The 24,813-nt window shown below is 46.7% G+C and overlaps 1 protein-coding gene across 1 annotated transcript in view; it reads left to right on the forward strand.

Annotated features, from left to right (window-relative positions):
* The window catches only part of CDH4 (cadherin 4), a 748,299-nt gene extending 726,786 nt beyond the window's left edge, over positions 1–21,513 (forward strand). Inside the window, exons 13-14 of the mRNA XM_078651582.1 lie at positions 118–282; positions 18,274–21,513. Of these exons, the coding sequence (XP_078507708.1) occupies positions 118–282; positions 18,274–18,480 (372 nt within the window). The 3' untranslated portion in view covers positions 18,481–21,513. The remainder of the gene's footprint in view (positions 1–117; positions 283–18,273) is intronic.
* Positions 21,514–24,813: the final 3,300 nt, after the last annotated feature.

Consider the following 24,813-nt stretch of genomic DNA (forward strand, 5'->3'; position numbering starts at 1 on the left):
GTCACCCTGCTCTCTCCTGACCCCAACAGGTAGCCAGAAATCTCGTGTGCTGACCCTTACCTCTGTTCAGAGTTGTCATTGGCTGGTATTTTATAGTCTTCCTGTCGTTTCCCCCAGGACTATGACCTAAGTCAGCTCCAGCAGCCAGAGACGATGGATCACGTGTTGAACAAGGCCAACGGTGTGCGGCGCGTGGACGAGCGGCCCATCGCGACAGAGCCGCAGTACCCCGTGCGGCCGGTCATCCCGCACCCCGGCGACATCGGGGACTTCATTAACGAGGTAGGCCTTTGGCGACGTCATCAAGAGGTCAAGCGTGCGGCATTGTATTAGTGTAATATGCTTTTGGGGGCTTTTATGGATGATGTAGGCTCCCGGACACACAGACACAGAGGAAGGGTCTTACAGCAGTCTTTGATAACGAGGGTGGATTGTGGCGAATTTATTAACATACTAAACCATTGAAGGCGCAGAAACTAGAGCTGCAAAAAGGTAAATTGAGCTCGGCAGGGCATAAACTGAGCATATAAAGACATAACATTGGTTATATTAGCATAATGCAGCCAGTTGTGAGCCTCAGATCTTCGACAATGCTTTGAGCAATGTGGCACAAAAAGGGCGGTAAAAAAGAAGAAATGACAATTCAGATCAAAGGAAGATGCCGGCACAGCTCATCGTCTGCAGGGCTGATTGTACACAGGACTTGTTTATTTATAAGATGCACTCTGCACATTTAATTGTCTCTAGGCGCCATCTCATTTGATAGAAAAAACACAGCTTTCTAACTTGAAAATGTTACTTCTCCCCCAGGAGAAGATAATCCATGTGAACATAAGAATTAATTACGGAACAGGAATGTTTTAACCGCTTGACTGAAAGTCAGCAAATTTGGATTGATGTCCCCCGGCAGTGTTTTCCATATCGAGGTCCAAGAACTCAAAATCTAAAGTGCTCCAGCTTTTTAAGTGGGTTGAAAAAAGTGGGAGGTCTCTAAAGGAGGGGGGTGGGTAGTCTATGTAATTATGGGCGTGGCTTAAACATGTAAACCAAAAAAATCTCTGATTCCCAAAGTGTTCTACCCCAACCAGTATTTTGCTTCTTGTGAAGCTTCCTGTTGTTGCATCCAGATATATAATGCAACCACGGACGGACTGGCCGTAGCAGGCACCGGGTGTTTTCTCGGTGGGCCGGTTTTTGAAAGGTGGGGGCCGTTTACTGAGGCCTGTTGAAGGGGTGGTGGTCATCAAAGTCTCTCAGTCATTAGGTGGACTCTGTTAGACATGTTGGCTCCTTTCTCTCCACATCACCTCCATCTGCACATCTCACACCTCATCTTTCCTATTCAACCAGCTCTTTTCACTGTCTCCTGAATACACATACTCCCATCTCCTTCACTTCCCCACCCCCCAAATACACAACATATCACTCACCAGTAAGCACTGCTATTCTTTTACTTTCACCTTGTCCATATTTTCAAAACTGTATGCCTCCGTCACATACATTTGCACAGTCACAATTGCAACTGCAATAAGTGGCTATTGCTCTATGCACTCTGCAGACTTCAAGTATTAGATGACCATGTATTCCGAACACCCATTTCACCCACTGACAGGTAGTGTGAGAAACGCACGCTGCCTTCAGCCTCAACTGCAGAGCGCTCAGCCGTGGCCTGTTGTAAACACATATAGACGATGCAACGAATAAACATACAGAAACAAAATATCCTGGAAATAGCTAACACTCTTAGGGTTATATAAAGTAAAACGTGAAATATGACCAGAAATTAAATCGCTGGCATGGATTACCTAAACGTCTTTTACATTAATTTTTCAAAAGCCGATAATTTTTTTTTTGCCATTATAGTTAAAAACATAAATATAAGGCCTGGTTTCAATGTCTTTATTTGACTACTACTGGGTCTGAAGGCCAGAGGGATCTGGCCTGCTGAAAAAGTCTTGTAGCACCCCTTTCAGTGGAGACTGTCAGCGTGGTCCTTGTTAATGCTATAGGATTTTCAGTCTTTAGCATATGCCATCTATACCGGAGCTCTGCGTGTAGGCATCTAGCTTGCCAATTACCAGTGGCCTCCAGTTCCTGCTTTTTGCGCCTGATCTAATTTCCTTAGACCAAGTGAGACCACTGCTGCCCGGGTTTCCCGCCCACCATTTTTCCAGCCAACAGAAGCCCCGGCCACCCTAGGACCTACTTAATGCAGGCATCAGCGCATCCACGCTGGCGGCGTGCCGAAGGCGAACCTGTACATGCCTGGACCGTGCCCAGCACCAGGAACCCTGGCCCCACAACTATCCAACGCAACACCACAACCACAGCCGCCTCCATAGCCAACAAATGCCTCCAATACTCCTCCACGACATCAACAACACACACCGGCAAACATACAGCTGCCATGCATTCCCCCAGCACCACTGTAGGTCCTTTCTTCTGTATCCATTGCGATTTCACCTATGACACCTCAGACGATGACACTGCCAAACAATCAATGCATGCCACCACCACCCCACACCAACTGTCCACAGTGCTCCTCAACATCCGATCCCTTGGGAAACACGCCACCGAAATCTGGGACATCCTTAATAGCGATACACCTGACCGTCTCTTCCTGCCCAAAACATGGCTCGAACCAGCCTCCAACCTGGACATCGCTGCAGCCATCCCACCCATCTACAAAATCATACACCAGGACCAAACCCACAACCCAAGCGGAGGGCTTCTGATCACCTACAAAAAAGACGATTGTCTGCACCACCTCCATGGATTCAGACACCAACCTCATGCAGCACCTCCTCTTCAAAATTTGAATGAACTACAATGGCACCCTTAAGGGAACCCACACCTACTGTCCCCCAGACCACTGAGCGGAATTCTGCAACCACATCACAGACTTCATCACCCCTCTCTCCAAAAGATCAACCAACTACATCATCCTCGGGGACCTACATTCCCATGTGGAAGACCCCACAGACCCCAACTCCATTGCCCTCATCGACATCCTCAGTAACCTCAGACTCGTCTGGCTCGTCCAAGGACTAACCCACAACGCAGGTCACACCGTCAATCCTCTTTTCTCCTCCAATAACAGGATGACTATCACTCACATGACCCCCCTTACATGGTCCGACTACTACATCATACATTTCAAGATACCCACCCACCAAGCCACCCCACTGGAAAAACCCAAAGCACCATCAAGATAGAACGCTCACCCAACCGCACCAGGAACCTCAATTTTAACACCAAGCTCTTAAATAAATGACTTACCGACTGTGCCAACCGCACTGCTCCCACCAGAAACAAGAACTACAAAACAACAAACAACCTAGCTGGTACACGAACAACATCAGGGATTCCAAGTACCACTGCAAACAACTTGAGAGAAAAAGGATACTCAACAAAAACACTACCGCAAGATCCTCATACAAAGCCACCCTCAACCTCTACTACCAACAACTGAGAGATGCAAAGAAAAAGGCCCCAACTCCCAGACTCGAAGCCAGCTTTAACAACGGCAAAGAACACTTCACCATCGTCAAGGAGTTCTCCAATCTAGCCTCTGCCAACAATGACATCATCCCATCCCAAGCACTTTCCAACGGCCTCTCAAACTTCTTCAAAGAGAAGATTGCCAAGATCTACAACACAGTCGACCCACCGCATACTGATACAAACTCCCCCAGGTAGCTGGACTCCTCCATCTCCAAACAGCAGCAAAGCAACTAGACGCACCTCTTTAATGAAGAGACCACAGCCCTGATAAACTGATGTCCCCACTTCATATACAACCTTGAAAGAACCATCATCTCCCACACTCTCACCGCCATCTGAAAAACCTCCATAACCACCACCACCTTCCCCTCTTCCTGGAAAACTGCAGAAGTCAACACCCTATTGAAGAAACCAACAGCGGACCCAAACACCCTCAGCAGCTACAGACCCATCTCGCTCCTGCATTTTCCACCTAAAGTCATTGAGAAAGCCATCAATACCCAACTCACAGACCACCTAGAACTACATCAACTCCTAGACAGCTCTCAATCAGGCATTTGCATCAACCACAGCACAAAAACAGCCCTCGTTGCTGCCTCTAATGACATCAGAAGCATCTTCGACTAAGCTTTCGATAGGGTCTACCACAAGCCACTCATCAGAAAGCTTAAGCACTTGGGTGTCTGCGGACTGGCCCGTAAGTGGATATCCTCCTTCCTCATTGACAGAACTCAATGAGTTAGACTTCCTCCCTACACCTCAGAACCCAAGAAACTCCTCTGTGAGAACCCTCAAGGATCGTCACTCAGCCCAACACACGTCAACATCTATATGACACCCCTAGTGGGAATCATGAGATCCCACAGATTCAACAAAGTATTCTACACTGACGACATTCAGCTCATGCTCTACCTTTCTGACTCAACCAGCACTGCCAAAGCAAACTTCCCCAACTGCATTAGCAACGTCACTGCTTGGATGAAAAATAACTCTCTCGAGCTCAACACAGACAAAAATCAAGTCCCAATCTTCGGCAACAACCACTCCCCCTGGGACGCCTCTTGTTGGCCATCCGAACTTGGCCCTCCACCCACCTCTGCAGAATCAAGAAGACGATTACAGAAACGCCCTCTACATGGGATTATCAGCCCACGTCTAACACCAATTCCCAACCACCCAGAACGCCATCACCCGACTGAACCTGAACATCCAGCGAAATAACCACTTCTCTACACACCGTAACCCTTTCCGTGCTGATGACAGAACCGCTCCTTCATCAGCCACGGTGGCGCTGTGCTGATGACGGAGCGGTTCCGTCATGGCCCGCCCGACGCACCTGCGCGGTGCTGATTTCGCGCCTGCGCGGCGCGTTCTATTAAGCGGGCGGGGCCATGACGGAACCGCTCCGTCATGAGCACAGCTGAACCACGGCTGGTGACGGAGCGGTTCCGTCCCCAGCATGGGCGCGCCGTGCGGCCCCCCAACCCCCTTTGCGCTGAGGCGGAATAGCCGCGGCAGCGATGCGGTTAACAAATCGCCACTGGCTACCATTCAAGGACAGTTGTAAGTTCAAGCTACTCACCCATGCCAACAAAGCTCTCCACAACACTGGTCCAGCTTACCTCAACCATCACTGCAACCGACCAGACACCTTCGATCTGTGTCCCAGTCAAGAGCACACCTCCCTCGCATCAAGAAGACCTGAGGGGGAGGACACTTCTCATACCGCGCAACCAAGACCTGGAATGACCTCCCGAAACACCTCAGAAACCTCCCCCTCTATCGTGAACTTCCGATGGAACCTCAAGACACGGCTCTTCCATACGAAACAGGCATGCTCCCCATCCCCAGGCCTGCCCTACTCAGCTCCTGGATACCCCCACAGGTGAGACCATATCAGTGACTTTGTACCATTCTCTCTTTCAGTGGACCTGCTTATGTATGGCGCAGTAAGCTGATTGCCCACTGCTGATATCTTCAGTTATCTGACGGCCATGAGTTTGAATCCTAGCAAGGCAGACTCCGCTTTTTATCCTTTCAAGACCAGTGAATTGAGTACCACATTTTAGGGAATAGTGACATCTGGTTTTGCAACACTTAGGGCAGCAGTGCAGTATGAAGCGCTATGTTAGAAAAAAATGTGTTATGACTGTGTGTCCAATACATTGCACCATACCCTTTTATGTCACAGCTCCATATTTTCATCTGAGACCCCTGTGACCATCTTTTCTTGCATATGAGCAGCCCATTTAAGTCAGTGACTCCGGCATAGTGCTCCCTTACGAAGCAGTGAAACGTGCTTGTGCTACCGGCACAGTATTCTCACACCCAGGACCAGTGTTTGGGTGCCTGGGCCAATACTCTTTTAAAGAGCTGCACAGGTTTGAATCGAGCCACCTTGACAACTTTCACAGCACCGGTTGAAACACGTGCATCTATAACGCCAGCACTATGCTCTCTTACACCGGAGCTATATATGTTCCTGTGCCTCTCTGAATGGCACGCTCTTTCACATGGGCAGTATATATGGGTCTATGAGCAGGGTATGTGTTTCTGTGATCCATATTACACTGGAGCAATGTTTGTGTCACAGGAGCAGGATCTGGGTCTGTGACAACTTTCCCTCCCCCCCATCACAAGACATCTTACGCAGAAGGCGTCTACAAGTGTGTTACTCTCTGCACCGTGCCCTCTGTCACAGGATGGCTGTGTGCATCAGTGATCCCCTTCACCATGCTCTCTTACACAGGGGCAGGATACTGCTCTGTGACAACTGCTCAACACAATGGCATAATACCCAGGAGATGTACATCTGTGTGTCTGCGACCCTGCCCTGTGCCACCTTACATAGAAGTATAAGTGTGGCTGTACACCACATTTTTCTGTGACCCACGCACACCTCACTTTTACACGTTACCATTATAAGTCTGTGACCGCCCCACCGCACTCTCTCACACAGGGGCAATATACATATATTTGCGACTGCTGCACTGTGCCCTCGCACACAGGGGACAGTCGCCGTACCCTCTCACTCAGGGGCAATATACATACTTCTGTGATTGCTGCACCGTGCCCTCTCACACAGGGGCAGTATGCCTCTATCTGTGATTGCTGCGCCATGCCCACTCACACAGGGGCAGGATACATGTATCTGTGGCCGCCGAACTGTCCCCTCTCACACAGGGGCAGTCACCGCCCCCTCTCACTCAGGGACAAGAAACATGTATCTGTGACTGCCGCACCGGCCCTCCCACACAGGGGCAGTCACGTGCCCTCTCACACAGGGTGCAGTATACATCTATCTGTGATTGCTGCGCCGTGCCCTCTCACACAGGGACAGGATACATGTATCTGTGGCCGCTGGACTGTCCCCTCTCACACAGGGGCAGTCACCTTGCACTCTCACTCAGTGCCATGCCCTCTTGCACAGGGGCAGGATACAGCTATCTGCGACTGCTGCACCGTGCCCTTTCGACACAGGGACAGTATACATCTATCTGTGACTGCCACACCTTGCCCTCTCACTAGGGTGACCAACTGGCATGGGTGCAAATTCAGGACAGTGAGTGTAAAAATTCAGGACAGGACATCAAAATTCAGAGCAAAACTTCTGGACAAAAGGTACGTTTTACAGACACATCAGAGGAGGTCGCGCAATAGTATATAAGTACGCCCATCTATATCCAAACATATTCATCCATTTGCAAACCTATCCATCATGTATCCTTCCATCCCTCATTTCACTCATCCATCCCTCCATCCACACTTTTGTCTTATCCATCCATACACTCATCCATCCACTGTTTATTATTATTATTAGACTGATTTGTATGGCGCAGCTAATCATCTCCAAGGGGATCTCTCGGCGCCTGAGAAGAGACACCCTATAGACAGGAAGATCTTTAGAATAGCCAGGTCTTAAGCATTTTCTTGAATTGAGATAAATTTGGAACAGGCACGGATCTCGTCGGGAAGACTGTTCCAGTGGCTGCGGGCCAGATGAGAAAACGCACGCCCACCCATTTTGGCTTTCCTTATTGTGCGCGTGCAGAGCATATTACGATTGCTAGATCTCAACTGTCGTACGGGTTGATAACGTTCAATTTTCATCATCAGATAGGCCGGACCAGTCCCCTGGAGAGACTTAAAAACCATACATAACCGCTTAAAGTTAGCTCGTTTCCTGGTGGGAAGCCAGTGTGATTGGCGCAGGAGAGGTAAATAGGGGGTCCGCGCTGGTTTAATGAGGGCAAGGCGGGCTGCCGTATTGTGAACCATTTGCAGTTTAGATAACCGGTCTTCCCTTATTCCAACCAGCAAAGAGTTGCCATAATCCAGTCGACTAACTAAGAGTGACTGAATGAGAGCTTTCCTGGCATTAAGCCGGATCCAAGGGAAGATCTTTCTAAGCATCCGCATAGTTCCAAAACAGGTGCCTGACAAGGTCTTCACCTATTCTTCCATAGTTAGTTTAATGTCAATTCTGATGCCTAGGTTCTTGGCCCCTTCTCTTGGAGAGGGTGCCTCTCCTAGTTCTGGTGGCCATCAATCTGGGGTCCATAGATCCTCCGCTTTACCAAACAGCAATATCTCTGTTTTAGAGGAATTAAGTTAAAGGAAATTCTTCCTCATCCAACTTGCTATACTAATTTGTGAACTTTAGTTTGGTTACTGCAGGGTTATCCTCTATGGGGACTATCACCTGCGTGTTGTCCACCCCTCCATCCATTCACTCATCCATCCAGTCATTTATCCTTTCACCCATCCAGCCATCCTTTCACTTACTCATGCATACACCCAGTCACCCTTTTCAGTCATCCATCCTCCCTTTCTCTCTCCATTGACCCTTTCACTTAGCCATCCCCTTCCTTCCATCCATCTACTCATGCACTTGTGAATCCATTGGCCCTATCACTCATCCATCTACTTTTTTACTCTTTCACTCATCTATCCATCCTTTTGTCATTACATCCACCCTTTTACTCATCCATTCTTACAACCACCCTTTCACTCATCCGTCCATCCATTCACTTCTTAATTCATCAATCCATCCATCATTGCACTCATCCATCCACCCATTCATTCATCCACCCTTTCACTCATCCATCCATCCATCCAGCCATTTACCCATCCATCTACCCTTTCACCCATACATCCATTTACCTTCTCTCTCATCCATCCTTCCACTAACTCACTCATCCATGCTTTCTATCATTATCCACCCATCCACCCTTTCATTCATCCATTCACCCTTTCACAAAACCTTCCAGCCATTCACCCATCCCTTCACTTACTCACTCACCCAACTTTTCATATTCATTATGAGCTTAGCCTTTGTCTGAAGAGTTCCAGACAGAAGAGGCCCATCAAGATTTTCACCCTTGCTGTAGTTCCTACAGCAAGGGGTATGGTGGGGGTAGGGTTCACTATGCCCCTGCACATAGGCAATCTGAAAAAGTGGAAGTCATGAGTCATGCATGATGCACAGTGCCAGGCCATGAGGTGAGTGTGACATGATGTTGTTTCCAGGGCTTTAAGCAGGATGACAAAAATGGGGGGGGGGGTTCTCTAAAGGGGGCTGTTTGATGTAATTAAGGGTGTGGCTTAAAACACCTAACCTAAAAATCTGTGCTTAGCATAGTGTACTGCCATACTGGTATTTTGCCTCTTCTGTCATTGTATCCAGATATATAACACAATAAGTAACTTTACACCTACAACAAGCCAGAACTGTTGGCTTTGTCAATGGTTAGTTGCATAAAATAAAAATGGGGCAACCATGGCTTTGTTGAATATAATAAGGAAAATGCACTTTTTTAAAATGAAAAGAGACTGAAAGAACTCTAGCCCCTTCTTTTTAACTTGTTTCACCACCTTCTTTGAATGAACTGGATTGTCACGTTGCAACATTGGCGTGTTTGCACATTTCTTCCATCTGACAGAATACCCTGCCCTAGACCGAGGCTGGAAGAGGCCCACCAAAGCCCAGACTGGCCCATTGTCATTCTGTCTTTGGCAATCAGCCCCATACAGATTGACAATGGGCGCGGTGGGGCTGCTCTTGTGCTCAGAGTAGTGCGAGGTGGCCCCATCAGGGAGCTGAGACTTTATGCAGGGGAACAATGTTGTTCCCCAATGCCCAAAATTATGGACAAAAGGCGTCCCTAAAAGGGATCATCATGGACAATGGACATGAGATCCAAATTTCGGACGGTCCGTGAAATTTACGGACAGTTGGTCACCCTCCCGCTCACACAGAGGCAGGATACATCCATCTGTGACTGCCGTACTGTGCCCTCTCACACAGGGGCAGTATATATCTATCTGTGAATGCCGCACCTTCCCCACTGACACAGGGGCAGGATACATGTATCTGTAACTGCCGCACCGTGCTCTCTCACACAGGGGCAGGATGGGAGACATCCATTACAACGTGGTCTTTACACCGCAATACGTTTACAACGTGGTCATTACAACACAAGTCATTACAACGACTTGCGCTGGATGGCACTATACACTAAGGAATAGTATGATTTACTATTCCAACACCTTCCCTACTGTTACGTAGGCTGTAGTTGGAATAGTAAATCATACTATTCCCAAGTCCAGCGCCTCTAGCGCAAGTCGTTGTAACGGCTTGCGTTGTAATGACCGCGTTGTAAACGTATTGCTGTGTAAAGACCGCGTTGTAACGTCATACATTCGGGCAGGATAAATCTATCTGTAATTGCTGCACCGTACCCTCTCACACAGGGGCAGTCACCGTGCCCTCTCACACAGGGGCAGTAGACATCCATTGGTGACTGCCGCACCGTGCCCTCTCACACAGGGGCAGTATACATATATATGTGACCTCCGCACCGTGCCCTCTCACACAGGGGCAGTATTTATCTATCTGTGACTGCTGTATCGTGCCCTCTCACACAGGGGCAGTAACTGTGCCCTTTCACACGGGGCAGTATACATATATATGTGGCCACCGCACCGTGCCCTCTCACACAGGGGCAGTAACTGTGCCCTTTCACACGGGGCAGTATACATATATATGTGGCCACCGTACCCTGCCCTCTTACACAGGGAAGGTATACATATATCTGTGACCTTCACACCGTTCCCTCTCACACGGGCAGTATACATATATCTGTGAGCTCTGCACCGTGCCAACTCATACAGGGGCAGTATACATATATCTGTGGCCACCCCACCATGTCCTCTCATACAGGGGCAGTATACATTTATCTGTGACCTCCCCATCGTGCCCTCTCACACACGGGCACTCACTGTGCTCTCTCCCACAGAGGCAATATTACCTATATCTGTGGTCTTCCCACTGTGCCCTTCCACACAGGGGCACCCTCCATGCTCTCTCACACAGGGGCAGTATACCTATATCTGTCACCTCTGCTCCATGCCCTCTCACACAGGGGCAGTATACATATATCTGTGACCCTTGCACTGTCCCAACTCACACAGGGACAGTATACCTATATCTGTGACTTCCGTGCTGTGCCCTCTCACACAGGGGCAGTGTACATTTATCCATGACCTCCCCATCGTGCCCACTCACAAAGGGGCACTCACTGTGCTCTCTCCCAAAGGTGTAATCACACAGGAGCTCAGAGGGAAAAGTAGGGTACCTACGGGATAGCCCTCCACTCAACGAGATTCAATAACAAAAAATCCCTGTACCCTGGATTCAACCCCTTCGACGCTCATGACGAGCTGGGCTCGTCATGAGGTAGCCTCCTCGCACGCTCATGACGAGCCCAGCTCGTCATGTAAAGTGCGCTTTTGAAAAAGTCAGCGCAGCAGCAGAATTCCAACCGCACGCATGCGGTTAAGTTAGCAACTGTCTAATCGGCATGAGAACAAAAACTGATGGACCATTACTTGGATTCCAACCACACCTCCTTTCAATTTAGGATTAGGTGTACGTTCTCTAATGTCATACTATCCATACCAAACCACTGTTTGTAAATGTAAGTAGGAGACTCCAGGTAGGATTCAACTCGACACATCCATTGAGGTCTGTCTCACTGAAACAGTTCATCCATCCACACTCAAACCATAAAAAGATGAAAAAATGTGTGGCGGAAAGGAAGGCACCTCACGGGCGAACAACCCCCGGGATCTTGGCAGATGTTACCAATACTCAGCCCCCTTTCTCATCATTGGTTGCCATTCCTTTTCCAAGAAAAGAAAAGTGTCAAAGCATAAATAAAGGTGCTAAACAGGAAGCTCAGGCAAATAGCTCCCTGATGTGACAAACAAAGAAAAGTGAAAGTTAAAATCAACAGACACACCAATTGTACAACTTTTATTACTAACTCAGGTGTGTGCTGGTGAATTAAAAAGGCTGGTAGCTTACTGTCGCATACCACTACCTGTAACCGACATGTTTCACTGCCCGGTAGACTTTATGGCAGATTCATCAGGGTTCACCACTTTGTCACCGCACCAGTGTTGGACATCGTTAGATAGGAAACCTCAACCAGCTATGTCCATTCATACCAGCTGGTCAGGACAATTCTCCGCCCTGTAGTAGATTGTTATATCAATCGTACAGTTAGGAAACCGGGACCGTATCTCATCCCAGGAACCCTCTGCTCCATGCCCTCTCACACAGGGGCAGTATACATATATCTGTGACCCTTGCACTGTCCCAACTCACACAGGGGCAGTATACCTATATCTGTGACTTCCGTGCTGTGCCCTCTCATACAGGGGCAGTGTACATTTATCCGTGACCTCCCCATCGTGCCCACTCACAAAGGGGCACTCACTGTGCTCTCTCCCAAAGGGGCAGTATTACCTATATCTGTGGCCTTCCCACCATGCCCTTCCACACAGGGGCACCCTCCATTCTCAGGGCTTTAAGTGGGATGAAAAAACTCGGGATCTCTCAAAGGGGCGTGGTCAATGTAATTAAGGGCGTGGCTTAAAAAAACAAACTAAAAATCCATGCTTAGCATAGTGTGCTGCCCGAATTATCTTTGGGGGCGATCTGTGAGTAATACTGCCCTGCATATTGCAGACTTTGATGCCTCAGGTTTTTTATAGGTAGTTCTTTAAGTAAGCAGATACTGACAGGTAATCAGTGCCTGAACCTTTTTCTGTAATTTGAGCTGAGAGAGTATCTGCTCTCCTCAGCAGGGGTGCAATACCTTTACTAGCACTTCTCAGTAACAAACCAGTGGTAGAAGTGGGCGGGATCGGAAGGGTACGCCGTGCCCCTGCTTTTTAAATTTAACTCAGTCTGCTCCCCTACTTCTTTATTTAAAAAATGCATCTCATGACAGCAGGGATGGTCTGAATGTAAAATAAAGTGCGTAATGGTCCAGCCGTGTGTGATGCAGACTGAGGAAGGCCTCTGAAGTCGCCAAGACCTCCCCCCCCTACCCTTCTGTATGGGAGGCCAGGAGCCTGCCCAACAACACTGTAGGAGAAGTATTTGACTGTAGGAGTAATCAATCAGCAGCGAAAACTGCTTCCTTTGGTGGCCATGCTGCTGCAGTGATTTACACCTCATTTAGTGACGAGGCCCCTTGCCTGCCCCCACTGTGAACAATACAATGGTCACATCAGGATGCATTTTCGGCACCACCCTTGCTTGACCTCATCTGCTCTTTATTTTGGGGCTCACCCAGACTGACGACGCCACAAGGAAAGGAAGAGCATGCCAGGTGTGGAATTTGTGACAGACTGTGCCCAAACCTTGGCGCATTTAAAAATAAGCATTTGCAATGCAATAGGTCTCGCATTTGCGAACTTTTAAGCTATTGGGATATGTCATTGTTAATGACAATGCCTTTTATTTATCTGTTTTCAAAACCAACACAGATAAAAGGTTTGTCATTTACAATGCCAAAAGCTCAAAGTCTCACAAATGCAAGACCTATTCCACTGTTAATGCTTGTTTATGTTTGTGAAGAGCAAACTTTGACAAACTTGTATACTGAGCTCTGTATAGTAAATTCGAAGTTAAAAAAGCCCATACAAAGAAAATCACAATATTCAAGCAAAAAACAGCAAACAAAGCAAGAATTTAAAATGTATAGAGAACACGAGAGGTTTCCATACAAATTATTATGATCTCTTTCCAACTGCACCGATCCTTCTAAATCTATTCATGAAGAAATGTACAAAATCTGCCCTGAAAAAACAATTACAGACACATGATCAGCGGTTATTGAACTGAATTGCCTCACTGCACCTCTATTAATTACAAATAGTTTCACTGGGACCCAGTTAGAAGCATTAGGCAATGCAGTTGTTAACGGCAAAGAAAAAGGTTTAAAACGTGACAACAAAAATCCCAAGAAGAATGAATGTTGTCCAGCAGGATTTTGGAATAGGCTGGAAACAAAATGGAGAACATCTAAGTTCACTGCAGCTACACTTTTGAATTTGGATCTATTAGTCTATATTGATTTAAACTAGTATTTGTGTTTATCCAGTACAAATTCCCTTCTTAATTACATACATTCTTTATTTTATACATTTTGTATTTATCATATGTACAATAATACACAATAAATAATGGATAGGATGTAAATGGATCCAGTTTAAACCACTACATAATTGTTCAAGTATAACCACTTATAATTGTTCAAGTAGAATTTTCACCACAGTAAGCCACCTAACCACAAACTAACAATTTAAAGATTAACAAAGGTGGTTTCTAAACAAGTTCTGACAATTCACAGAACTACAGTATGAAATAATAAAGTATTTGTTTAATGTGGTGACCACTCTGGCATGGCATACAGCACACAAGGTCTGACCGACCCCCTCACCCAGGAAACCCACACAAAGTAGTGAGCCATCAGCCACACATAGGGTGAATTACAAGAGTTTTTCAAGCCTAGCCTACGAAGCAACTCAGAGTCATTCCCTTCTACCTCGCCGAACGGGTAGTGGCTTTGAACACCACTATTCATTCCATGAGATCAGCTAACCATCATCCTCTCACAGCGAGAAACCCTTTCTTGCCCTCTTATGTGCTCCCTCAAAGTTCTAACTCTTTTGACTACTCGGAAGTCTTCCATGGAAATAAATGTCTTCCAAATCACATCAGGGGCACGCTCTTCCTGACGTAATTCAAATAAATAAATATCTCACCTCACTCAAGCGAGACCTAACTCGACCTTCAACCTCCCACCACTAGCCCAGTTCTTAAATGTCAGTATGTATATATAGTATATAACAGTAAGTGCATTATCATTATTCGTATGCATGGACGTGCAATGCTGCAACGCCTCAAAAATTTTTTTTTACTACTAGCAGCTATTCAAATAACTATCCATAGGTTTAAAACTAAATAAAGGGAAAGCGCTATACAAAAATAAACATGCGGCCGCCATCGCCATGGCCAAAGCCGGCAGGGGGAGCACAAAATAACCACTGGCTTAGAAGCTGGCGTCCCACAAGTGTATTTAAAGTAAGTGGCAGGCATTATTAAAGCGAAAGCGCGCATGGCGCGCTGCTGCAAATACAAACAAGAAGGGTGTCATTTCTATGAGCTCCGACGTTCCTGCTTCAGCAAGACGGGAATTAAGTAAATAGTGCATCCAACCTCTTAATGAAAGGTAGAGTGCAGGGACACATGAAAGAGGGACAGTCCTGATGGTAGGTAACAACAGGAGACAGGAAGGTACTAAGGAGGGACTAATAAGCCTATTAACAAATGAAAGTCCACCATTTACAAAGGACAGTCACAAAAGCCAATACAAAATAGGGGCGGAGAGAGGATGCAGCTTCAAATCTATAACTCAGTACAGCATGTCTTGAAGAGACAGCGCAAGCGCTTCCTAGCCAAAACCTAAAAATAACTGTAGAAAACATTTAACGTCTTATCAGCTGTTTTCCTTATTTTATTTTATAAAATGTGTAATGCTGCTCTGTCTGTGTTCAGGGATGTGGTCTTTTCAAAAATACTCTTTACCTTATTTAAGAAAAAGAAGCCCTAGGTGTCTAGTTCTGTGACACCTGAGCCACTTGTGTACCCCATCCAGGGTGGGACTGTGAAAACAAATAGGCCCAGGCACCAAGGCCGGACTGGCGTAACGGGTAGGAGGTGGGAGGCAGGAGGCTGGATGGGTGAGAGACTGGTTTTGTTACTTGGGGGCTGCAAAACCGGCCCTCAGTAACAAAACAAGCAGGACTGTCCAGCACAATGACTCACTTCTCACTCTCAAAAATTGAGTCACATCCAGGTGTTCATAACTGGGCACAATTGGTTTGTAGCTGAAGTCAGTGCAAATTTATCTCAGTGGGGCAGAAAGGTGTTCGAGGGGGGCGGAGAGGGGAGAGATGTAGCACTACGGCCAGAGCTACCAAATTTGAAACTGGGGAACCAGGATCAGGCTTCATGACCAGACCACTCTCCTGAGGGAGCACATTCCCCAACTAGACCATAGAAGGCCATAGAGGGCCTCGCTAGGCCATAGAAGCCCTAGTCTCTTAGCACCAGCAGGTGGACCCTTCCGGTGACCAGGATGGGTTAACCTTGAAGCTCTGTCCACCACAATCCATACTGTTCACCTCCAGTCTTGCAAGCAGGCCTGTGAAGCAGCACACCCTAGATAAACAGAGACTTTGTCACTGAGGTCACAGGACGCTTGAGGCCAGTCCGTCTCACCCATTGTTGCCTCTGGTGGCTTTGTACCAACAGTAGTAGTGAAACTCACCAAGGATTGACAATGCAGGATTTGCACGCACATAAAACTAAGGGGCAAATTTACGAGGACCATGCATCATGTTTGCACCACAGAACGTGGTAAATGCATGACGCAAATCTCCAAGTCATATTTATGAAGCCACTTATAGCAACTTTGCATGGCTTTGAATGGTTTCATAAAGATGGAGTAATGCGACACAGCGCATATCGCTGCTTTGCCTTCCTCTGAACAAGGGACGCATTGTGGTGGGGGTTCCCAAGCAACTCCCGTGGTTTTTGATGCATTCCTAGACTTACAAGGACTTGTAAACCCGGGAATGTATCAAAATCTTACGCCTCCCCAAGGGAAGCACAACAAGGAGAAATATCTGTATTTCTCCCTGTTTTTTTCTCTTTCTATATGTGCAGCACACTTAGAGAGAGGAAAAAGCCTCTCAGGATTGTTTTTTTCAGGAAGGTGCCCCTTCCTGCACAAAAACAATCCTGCATGCAACAGGGTGCCTGCATTGGCTTTAGGCTGACGAAACAGTGCCAGTGCAGGGGGGTAATACAAAAATGGACTATATTGGATGAATACGGTGCATTCCAGCCCTTTCCCTCTGACGCAGGGCAGCCACAGCAAAATAACTTGCTGCGCTGCCCTGCGCCACCATTCCCGTACATATACCTATAAGTGCGCAAACTTCAGGGTCTCTACTTCTTGCACAAGCACTTTTAACATGTGCTGCCTGCTTTGGGGCCACTGCAATTATGCAGTAATGGAGTACAAAATTATGTTGCAGTGTTGACTAAATTGTGCAGCAAAGAAAGGCTGCAGCGTAATGTGTGGTACATTTTCAGATACTTTATTATTTTGACTTTTTTACACATACTAACAGTCTCTGCAAAGCTTTTGCCTCATTAATACCAGTTTAACATCCAAGTGCAGCAGTGACAACGGTGACCAGTCAACCTTTGTAAAGGCCCTTCTACTTCACAGGCATTACAAGTCACGTGTTTTGATCCGTTTGAGCTACAACCATTTTTTTGTTAGAACCATCAGATTATGCAACGGATGATGTATTATGTGGCAAATATGGAAGAGCTATAAGTATGTGTAAAACATAGGATATATTGCCATTCATGTTTGAACTTCCTCGTGCAGTCTCTGCTGGGTAGTATTTCTAGACACCTACAGTTCTTGTGGAGAGACAAAGGATGAAGTTGTCTAATAGTGGTTGGAGAGGATATTATACTGAAGGGAAGAAAATAACTGATTGAGATAATCCGAGGTTCACTACCTATTTCTGACTCTACCACTGTTGGAGTCTCATAATTTCAGAATTTATACATTTGCAATTCTCACTGCTAACTAACTTGAGTAGTAATTTCACAAACTACTAATATAATAATTGTTTCTCATTCATCTGATATTGCTAAAAGCATCTGCAAAACCAACAGGTCTGGGTTGTTTAAGGTGTATATATTCATTTTTGAGTGCTATTTCTAGATAAAATGACAAGAAACCAGGAGGCAACGAATGGTGACTTCATGGCATGTTGCGTGAAGCTCATAAAAAATGTAGGACTACAATTTAGAATTGACAGAGGAGCACAGAATGATGTATTCAACAGTATTCCCCAACACGTTGGGCCTCCTTTCATAGAATTTAAACCCAAATTTTATGTTCAGAAACGGTTATAAAAAAGGGAGAAGTGCTGATGAACGAAACTGAATGGCTTGGAGCCAACTTGGGTCTGGTGCCACTTATAAGCGTATTTTAATGTAATTAACGCAATTATTAAACCTTAAATAAACGTGTATCCATTGGTTGTATTAGATAACATTCGTTATAAGCTGTAACTGGTCAGTGAAATGCCAAACATACTAAAAATTGGTATGTTTTGTTCTTTTTTGCCACATCTCTGACTCCGCCCACTGACCCAATCCTCTGTTATTCCCACCTCCTGATGTTCCGCCCACAGTTACCATACTTTTTTTCCCCACTTCGACCACTGTATAAACAAACAGATACTTGGGGATAGTGAGTACCAGCAGTTCTATATTTCCATTTCAAGTACTGACTTCAGTTAACTCTGTCTTTATTACAGGGGTTGAGAGCGGCGGACAACGACCCAACGGCACCACCGTACGACTCGCTGCTGGTCTTCGACTATGAAGGGAGCGGCTCCACTGCAGGGTCCGTGAGTTCCCTCAACTCATCCAGCTCTGGCGACCAGGACTACGACTTCCTGAATGAGTGGGGGCCCCGATTTAAGAAACTGGCGGACATGTATGGGGGAGGTGATGCTGACTAGCAACCCACTGACTAGTGCATACCAAGTAGCACCACCTACCTGACCAAACAGGAGCAAGAGGATAAGAGACTTGTACAAAGTGCCAGCGGCCTGCTGACTGTATTATTTTTAGTGGTGTTCAGAATCGCCGCGTAGATTGATTTCCCCCTATTCTTTTGAATTACCCTCTTAGCCCATTGAGCTGCTTGGCATGAATGCTTCTCGTCTCTGCTGCCTTTTCAATTTTTTTGTTTAGTTTTTTCTTTTTACCATTTTTATCGTATTTTATTTTGTTAGCACCAGCAGGGAACCCCGCTTGTTTCATCTGCATTACAACTTAAAGAGTGGTGGGCACTCTTGTCTTAACTTGAACTTTTCTTAGAAAAGAAAGCACTGTTTGTAAGAAAAAAAGCGAAAAAACGAAAAAGAAACAAGGGGAAAAAAGCTGAAAATGAGAAAAAAAACATTTTTGGAAAAGTGCCTTTTGGTACGTGTATCAGATTCCCTCTATCTCAGGAGTGATCAGGAAACCACATAACAATCACAAACAAAGCAAGTGTTGTTTAATGACGGGGCATCCAATACTGGTCCATTACGGCCAGATCCATTCGTGATTTTTATGATGGCTACCGAATATGTCAATTACTTCAGCTTAGATGAAATATATGTAAATCTATCCGATATGGATAACCTGAAAGTCTGATATAGACCCACCACCTGTGTACCAATGTTGGACCCACTGGTTTTATGTTTGTTCGGTGCCCACTCTGCCCCCCCCCGGGCCTTTGCGTGTGGGAGGGGGGCAGGCGGGGGGGCTGGGAGGGGGGGGGGGACAACCCCTGTATACCCTACCCTTACCTTTTTTAAATGAAGTTCCTCTCATTTAAAAAAATGTACAGTATCGTCACGCCAAACCTGCTGGTAAATGAATTATATTTTGGTAATGGGGAAAAGCGCGAGTTGCTTCAAAAGCCCCATGAAGGACTGAAAATAAAAGCTTGTAATTTGCAAGGTCCCAATCGGTGGCAGTCGATACTTAGCCCCCCCCCCCGCCAAAGATTTATTTTGGGAATTAATTCCTGTCCCATTAATTGTGTGATCATACATACAGAAAGCTGTTTATATGGAAAAAAGTGTATGTACAGCTCTGGCGGAATGTACAGGTACTGACCCATTAATAGCCCTGTGCCGCCTGGTCCTGCACTATTAGAAGCTCTGTTGGCAGACACAGACACCGGTCCATTTAGAGCACCGCATCATTGCTGCAAAAGCTGCAGTTCTGTTTAATAGTGTTTAAAAGTAGGAGTGTTTTACCTTTAACCCGTTGGACGCTCATGACGAGCTCAGCTTGTCATGAGCCACGGTGCTCGTGTGCTCATGACGAGCTGAGCTCGTCATAACAGTCCGAACGCTCGTACGCGGGGCTAATTCCCCTGCTGTGCTGAACGTTCTTAAGAAATGGGTGTGGCCGTGACGAGCTCAACTCGTCATGAGCACACGGCCACCGTGGCTCATGACGAGCTGAGCTCGTCACAAGCACCGGGGCGCTGTCTGCGCCTCCCCGCACAGCGGGGGAATTGCCCCCCCGCGGCCCACATGTTAAACGGCCTGACCACACATACCTAACTGTGCTTGCACCATTAGGAGCACTGGTGCTGGCCTATTAAATAATGCAACTTCTCCCTACTGTGGAACCTTTGCATGGTAGATGCTGGCTGTAAAAAGGGGGCTCCATGTTGCATGACATTTGGGCTGTGCGTTTGGTGACCAGTGTCATTTGAGGGGATCTGGGAGTGGTTTGTTTCACCCCGTTTGTACAATAGTGCAGTGATGAAGCCGGTGGAGACTTGACATGGGTGTCGACGTGCGTGTGCTCCTCTGCACCTTCTCTCATACAATAGAGGACTTTTTCACTAAGCATTTATAAAGCCTAGCGGAAACTTGAATGGGGAGTAGATGTGTGATTGGTCTGTTGCACCCCCTTTCGTACAAGAGTGGGGTTCTTTCACTGAACAATGCTGAGGTATAGTGAGGATATGTTGCTGTAGACCAGAAAAGGCTTCGCTTTTGATACAGTACAACACTAGTGCTTCAGGGAGTACGGAACGCGGGGCTCAATTCATAGAATGTTGTACACACACTGAAGTGTAATTTAGGAGCACAATAACGGATAAAAAAATCTGCAACTATGTATGGGATGGGGGCATGTATGAGGGGTTGATAAAACAGAGGTGAATTTGTGGGTAATCACAATCCTGCTGCACCCGGATTACTTACCGGTATTCTTCATTACTCGTTGACATACTTGTCTTCGTGCCCCAATAAAGGACTGATCTCGTGGTCCAGCATTTCCTGGAGTTGAGAAGAACGCCAAGGGGTCTCCTGCAACTCTTCCAGTGTCCAGAGAGCTTTCAATGTCTCTTCAATTGATGGGACATGAAACAGCCAGTCATCAGGCTGGGGATATGCTGGCCATCCCTGAAGATGGAGGGATGCAATTAATGGAGCAATGATGTCTGTAAACACCTAGGGGCAAAATTCAGTAAAAAAAATGCAAGCGCTAGGGTACTAATATTGACTGTCCGGAGCACAAAACCACAGAAGTGTTTGTGGTGTTTGCCAATTGTTGCACGGAAGCACAGATCCTGTACATCTATCGCGACTCAAAGACATTGTATGATAGGGGCCCAAAAGGTTATTAATTATCGACTTATATTTTGGCACCAGGAAGATGATGGAGTAGATGGCTGGACCTTTCAATTTCCACTTTCCCTTCCGAATTAGCAACTGAAGGGCTTCTGATAGTGCTGAACACTTGATCTGGTATCGAACACCAAGGGGGCAGGTCTAATTCCAGAGTCTGGAGGTAGATTCAGAAATTCAGAGGCTGTATCTTCTTCACCACTTGAAGGTACCATTTCCTCATCCCTCCCAAAATGGTGAATTCAAGCTCCTACCAGAATTTCACGAACCTCTGTGGCAGTACAGATTTTTTGCATCTTAGGTCAGCCTGTTTTGGTTTCTTGAAATGTGTCATTAAATTCTTTTTCTGAACTTCTTAGACTGTGTGTGTAAGATTGCTATCCTCAGGAGTGCTGATGAGAGTTTTTTTTAACTCCATAAAAAGAAGACTGCTGCTGTTAAAAGGAGCAGTGGGTTCCTGTGCTGACTCTGCGTGCCAGTCTTTCAGCAGTAAATTTCCTCTTGCTGGCATAGAAGCTTCAGTGACTTCGTCCGATGCCCTCACATCATGAAAAGGAATATCAGGCTGACGGGACTCAGTGGGGGCTCAGTTCTTTCCATTAGAATCGAACATTGTGTTCCATTTTGAATGGCATTAAAGAGTTCCTTAAAGTTTGAAATACGCCGGGTCATATCAGTGGAATAAGTTAGCACTGACAGACAAGCATTGCAAGTTTGCAGGGAAAAACACGAAGCAGGGGTGTAGGCGTAGGAAAAACAAACCTCCATGTACTACGGGTAGGCCAGTAATCGGGCTCTATGCAAGTCTTTGCTCGTGTGATAAATTGGTTGCAGCCCCTGAGTGGCTGTCCGCCGCTGCCAGCCAAAGGTCACTCTGGAGTGGTGTGGCTCACTGGTTAGAGGCGGCAGGCCCGGAAGCAGAGAACGGCCCGGGGCCAGGGTTCAATTCCCGACGCGGCAGGGTCATGGACCAGGGTCAGCGGACTCGATAATTCTCGCCTCGGTGCCTACTTTAACCATGGATCACACTCGGCAACTCTGGGCATTAGCTTGCCTCATCTCTACAACGGCCCCCCACATTCGCCGGGGATGCCTGGTTTCACCTTGGAGATACCCAGTAAAGACCATCTCACAGGGATAGCCAGGACGGGTTCCCCAGCGGTCTACAGCGCCACGCCTCAGGGCAGCAGTGCGCTTTACAAGACACATACATTTACATTTACTCTTCTGATGAGACTTCATGTCGGCGAGGGGTGCTGCCTGCTGCACCCACGCCTGCAGGGGTAGAAGAGCTGCTCTGGAGCTGGTCGTAGTGTCTAAGCAGGAGCACAAAGCCAGCACTGGGGTGGATTACAGGGGACTGGAGCAATCAAGGGAGAGTCTTTTAATGATATAATTGGTCTTAATTAAATGCACAGGCAGTAACTGTAGCTGGTGTTTTACTGTCTGAAACAGGTGTGTTTAGCTCTAGGGCGGAATAATGCATCGGGAAGTGGCTATAACAAGGAGCTCATTTCTAAGGTAAAAGGCCAACCAATCAAAGATAGAAACTATACATTCATCCCACTGTCGTGAACGACCGACTGACAGTATTCAGGATACGTCATGCGACAGCCTCCTTGACAAAAATGAGTCTGTGGTTGGGGTGCTTTGCAAATCAACTCTGGGGCCTGGACAGACTTGCTGCATATCCCACCACCAGGTCAAGGGTGCCTTTCTAGGGCCATTCTTGGGGGCTGCTCTTACGTCTCATCTAGCCGGCAGCCTTACGAGTCGAGTGGCCACAAATGCTCGTCGTACAAAGACACCATCTTACCAATCCTCGATTTGTGTGTTATAACTCATTATCATTGGTATCAGTCCACTTGGACCAACAGAAGCATTCCAGGACTACATACACCTCCCATAAACATTAGATTGTCAAATGAAAGCCAAGGACTAGAAGGTCAGTGTGTCCAGGTGACATAAAGTGAGCTGGCATCGCCACCTTAAGCCAAGGCCAGCTGATACCCTTGGAAGTATAGGAAACAGGAATCTTGATTACCTTTAAAGAGGATACCAGATTTTAAGTGATCAAGATATCCCCATGTCTCTAAGGATTCATCCATCCACTCCTAGGCTTTCTTTTACAAATCATTGTTTTCGTTGGGATTAGTCAGTGCTTTAAATGGGCAAGTACTATCGGTTATTCAATCCCTTCACTTCGTTAATTTGGAAGGGATAGTACTTCCTTTTCCAAATACTTCTTCAAAGCTTTTAAGGGGAGAGTGCCGGAAATTCTGAGAGGCAAGCAGGAACTCTGGGACAAGGAGACCTCCATATTTCCATTTCAAGCACTGGGGTTCGTTCACTTGGAAGTGAGCCCGGTTTACAGCGCCCAGAAGGCATTTGGTTATTAAATGAAAACCCAGTAGTGGAGCTCAGCATCCTTGATGACACTGGGTCATCTGCCCATGTAGGCAAGCGTTACAGCGCCCACCATAGGGGGGGTAGTAAGCGATGTATAAATGCTGCAGTCCAGCCTGTAATCTTGCCCGTGCCGTATTCATGCACACAGTACGTGCCTAGAATGGGAACGCATTGCATCCAATCTGCAAGACTATAAAAGGATACACATCTATCCCTGTGCATCACCAGCTCCGGGTCATGACCCTACTTCAGTCTAAAGAGGTGGCGTCTAAAAGTACAAAGTGGTGAGTTATCTGTGCATGGTACTTTGTGTTTCTACTTGCTCGACCTGAAGTCCTGTTACGCCACCACATTTCATGGATTTCCTGCTCCTGTACATCTAGTTTTGCCAAGCCCTGTATATTTAGGTCTGGCTAGAGCAGGTTTCTCTCTCAGAGTACCTTGTGGGCTACTGGTAGCTCTCCAGCTACTTGTAAGTAGCTCGCCTGTGTGCAGCCCAGCCTACTAAAGGAGAAGCTTTTGCTTGGTTGACTTAATATATAATCCGACAATTGAAATGCATAGAGTTGAGACAGAAATTTGCCAAACTCATATGCATAGCTGATATTTGGAGCCAAATAGCTGGATTTCCAAAATATATTTAAAGCTGATCTTTGAATAATAAATTATGAGGCATTGGGGAGACATTACTTTAAATTATTACCTTGATGTTATGGGTAGTGCAGCTTTTGCGGTCGTGAATTATCCTGATGCTTTCCCAATTGATAACCTCATATTCACATTACTGATGCCAACTGCACCTGATGCACTGAGGCAATCACGGCTAGTAATCTTGGACGCCATGGCCATTATCTAATCTTGTCTCACAGGATGACTATTAAGTCGCTAAAAATATTAGTAACTCGATATGATGTTCATTAACCCGTTGCGTGCTGTTGACGAGCTCAGCTGTGCTGAGCATTCCATTAAAACGGGCGTGGTCATGACGAGCTCAGCTCGTTTTGAGCATAGCGCCACCGTGCTGCATGACGACCCGCGCACGTCATGAGCATCGGGGCGCTGCGCGCACCCTCCACCACCCAGCACAGCGGGGGAATTATCCTCGCAGGGGAGGGGTTAAACATAAGTAACTCTCATTGCAAAAGGGGTGGGAGACCCCTGGACTGGAGACAGCTTTACCTGGCTGCCAACGCTCATGTGAGCATCAAACACACATCCCAAGAGGGGCTTTGAATCAGCCCT

This window comes from Lissotriton helveticus, chromosome 7 (genome assembly GCF_964261635.1).
Source record: "Lissotriton helveticus chromosome 7, aLisHel1.1, whole genome shotgun sequence".
NCBI lineage: Eukaryota > Metazoa > Chordata > Amphibia > Caudata > Salamandridae > Lissotriton > Lissotriton helveticus.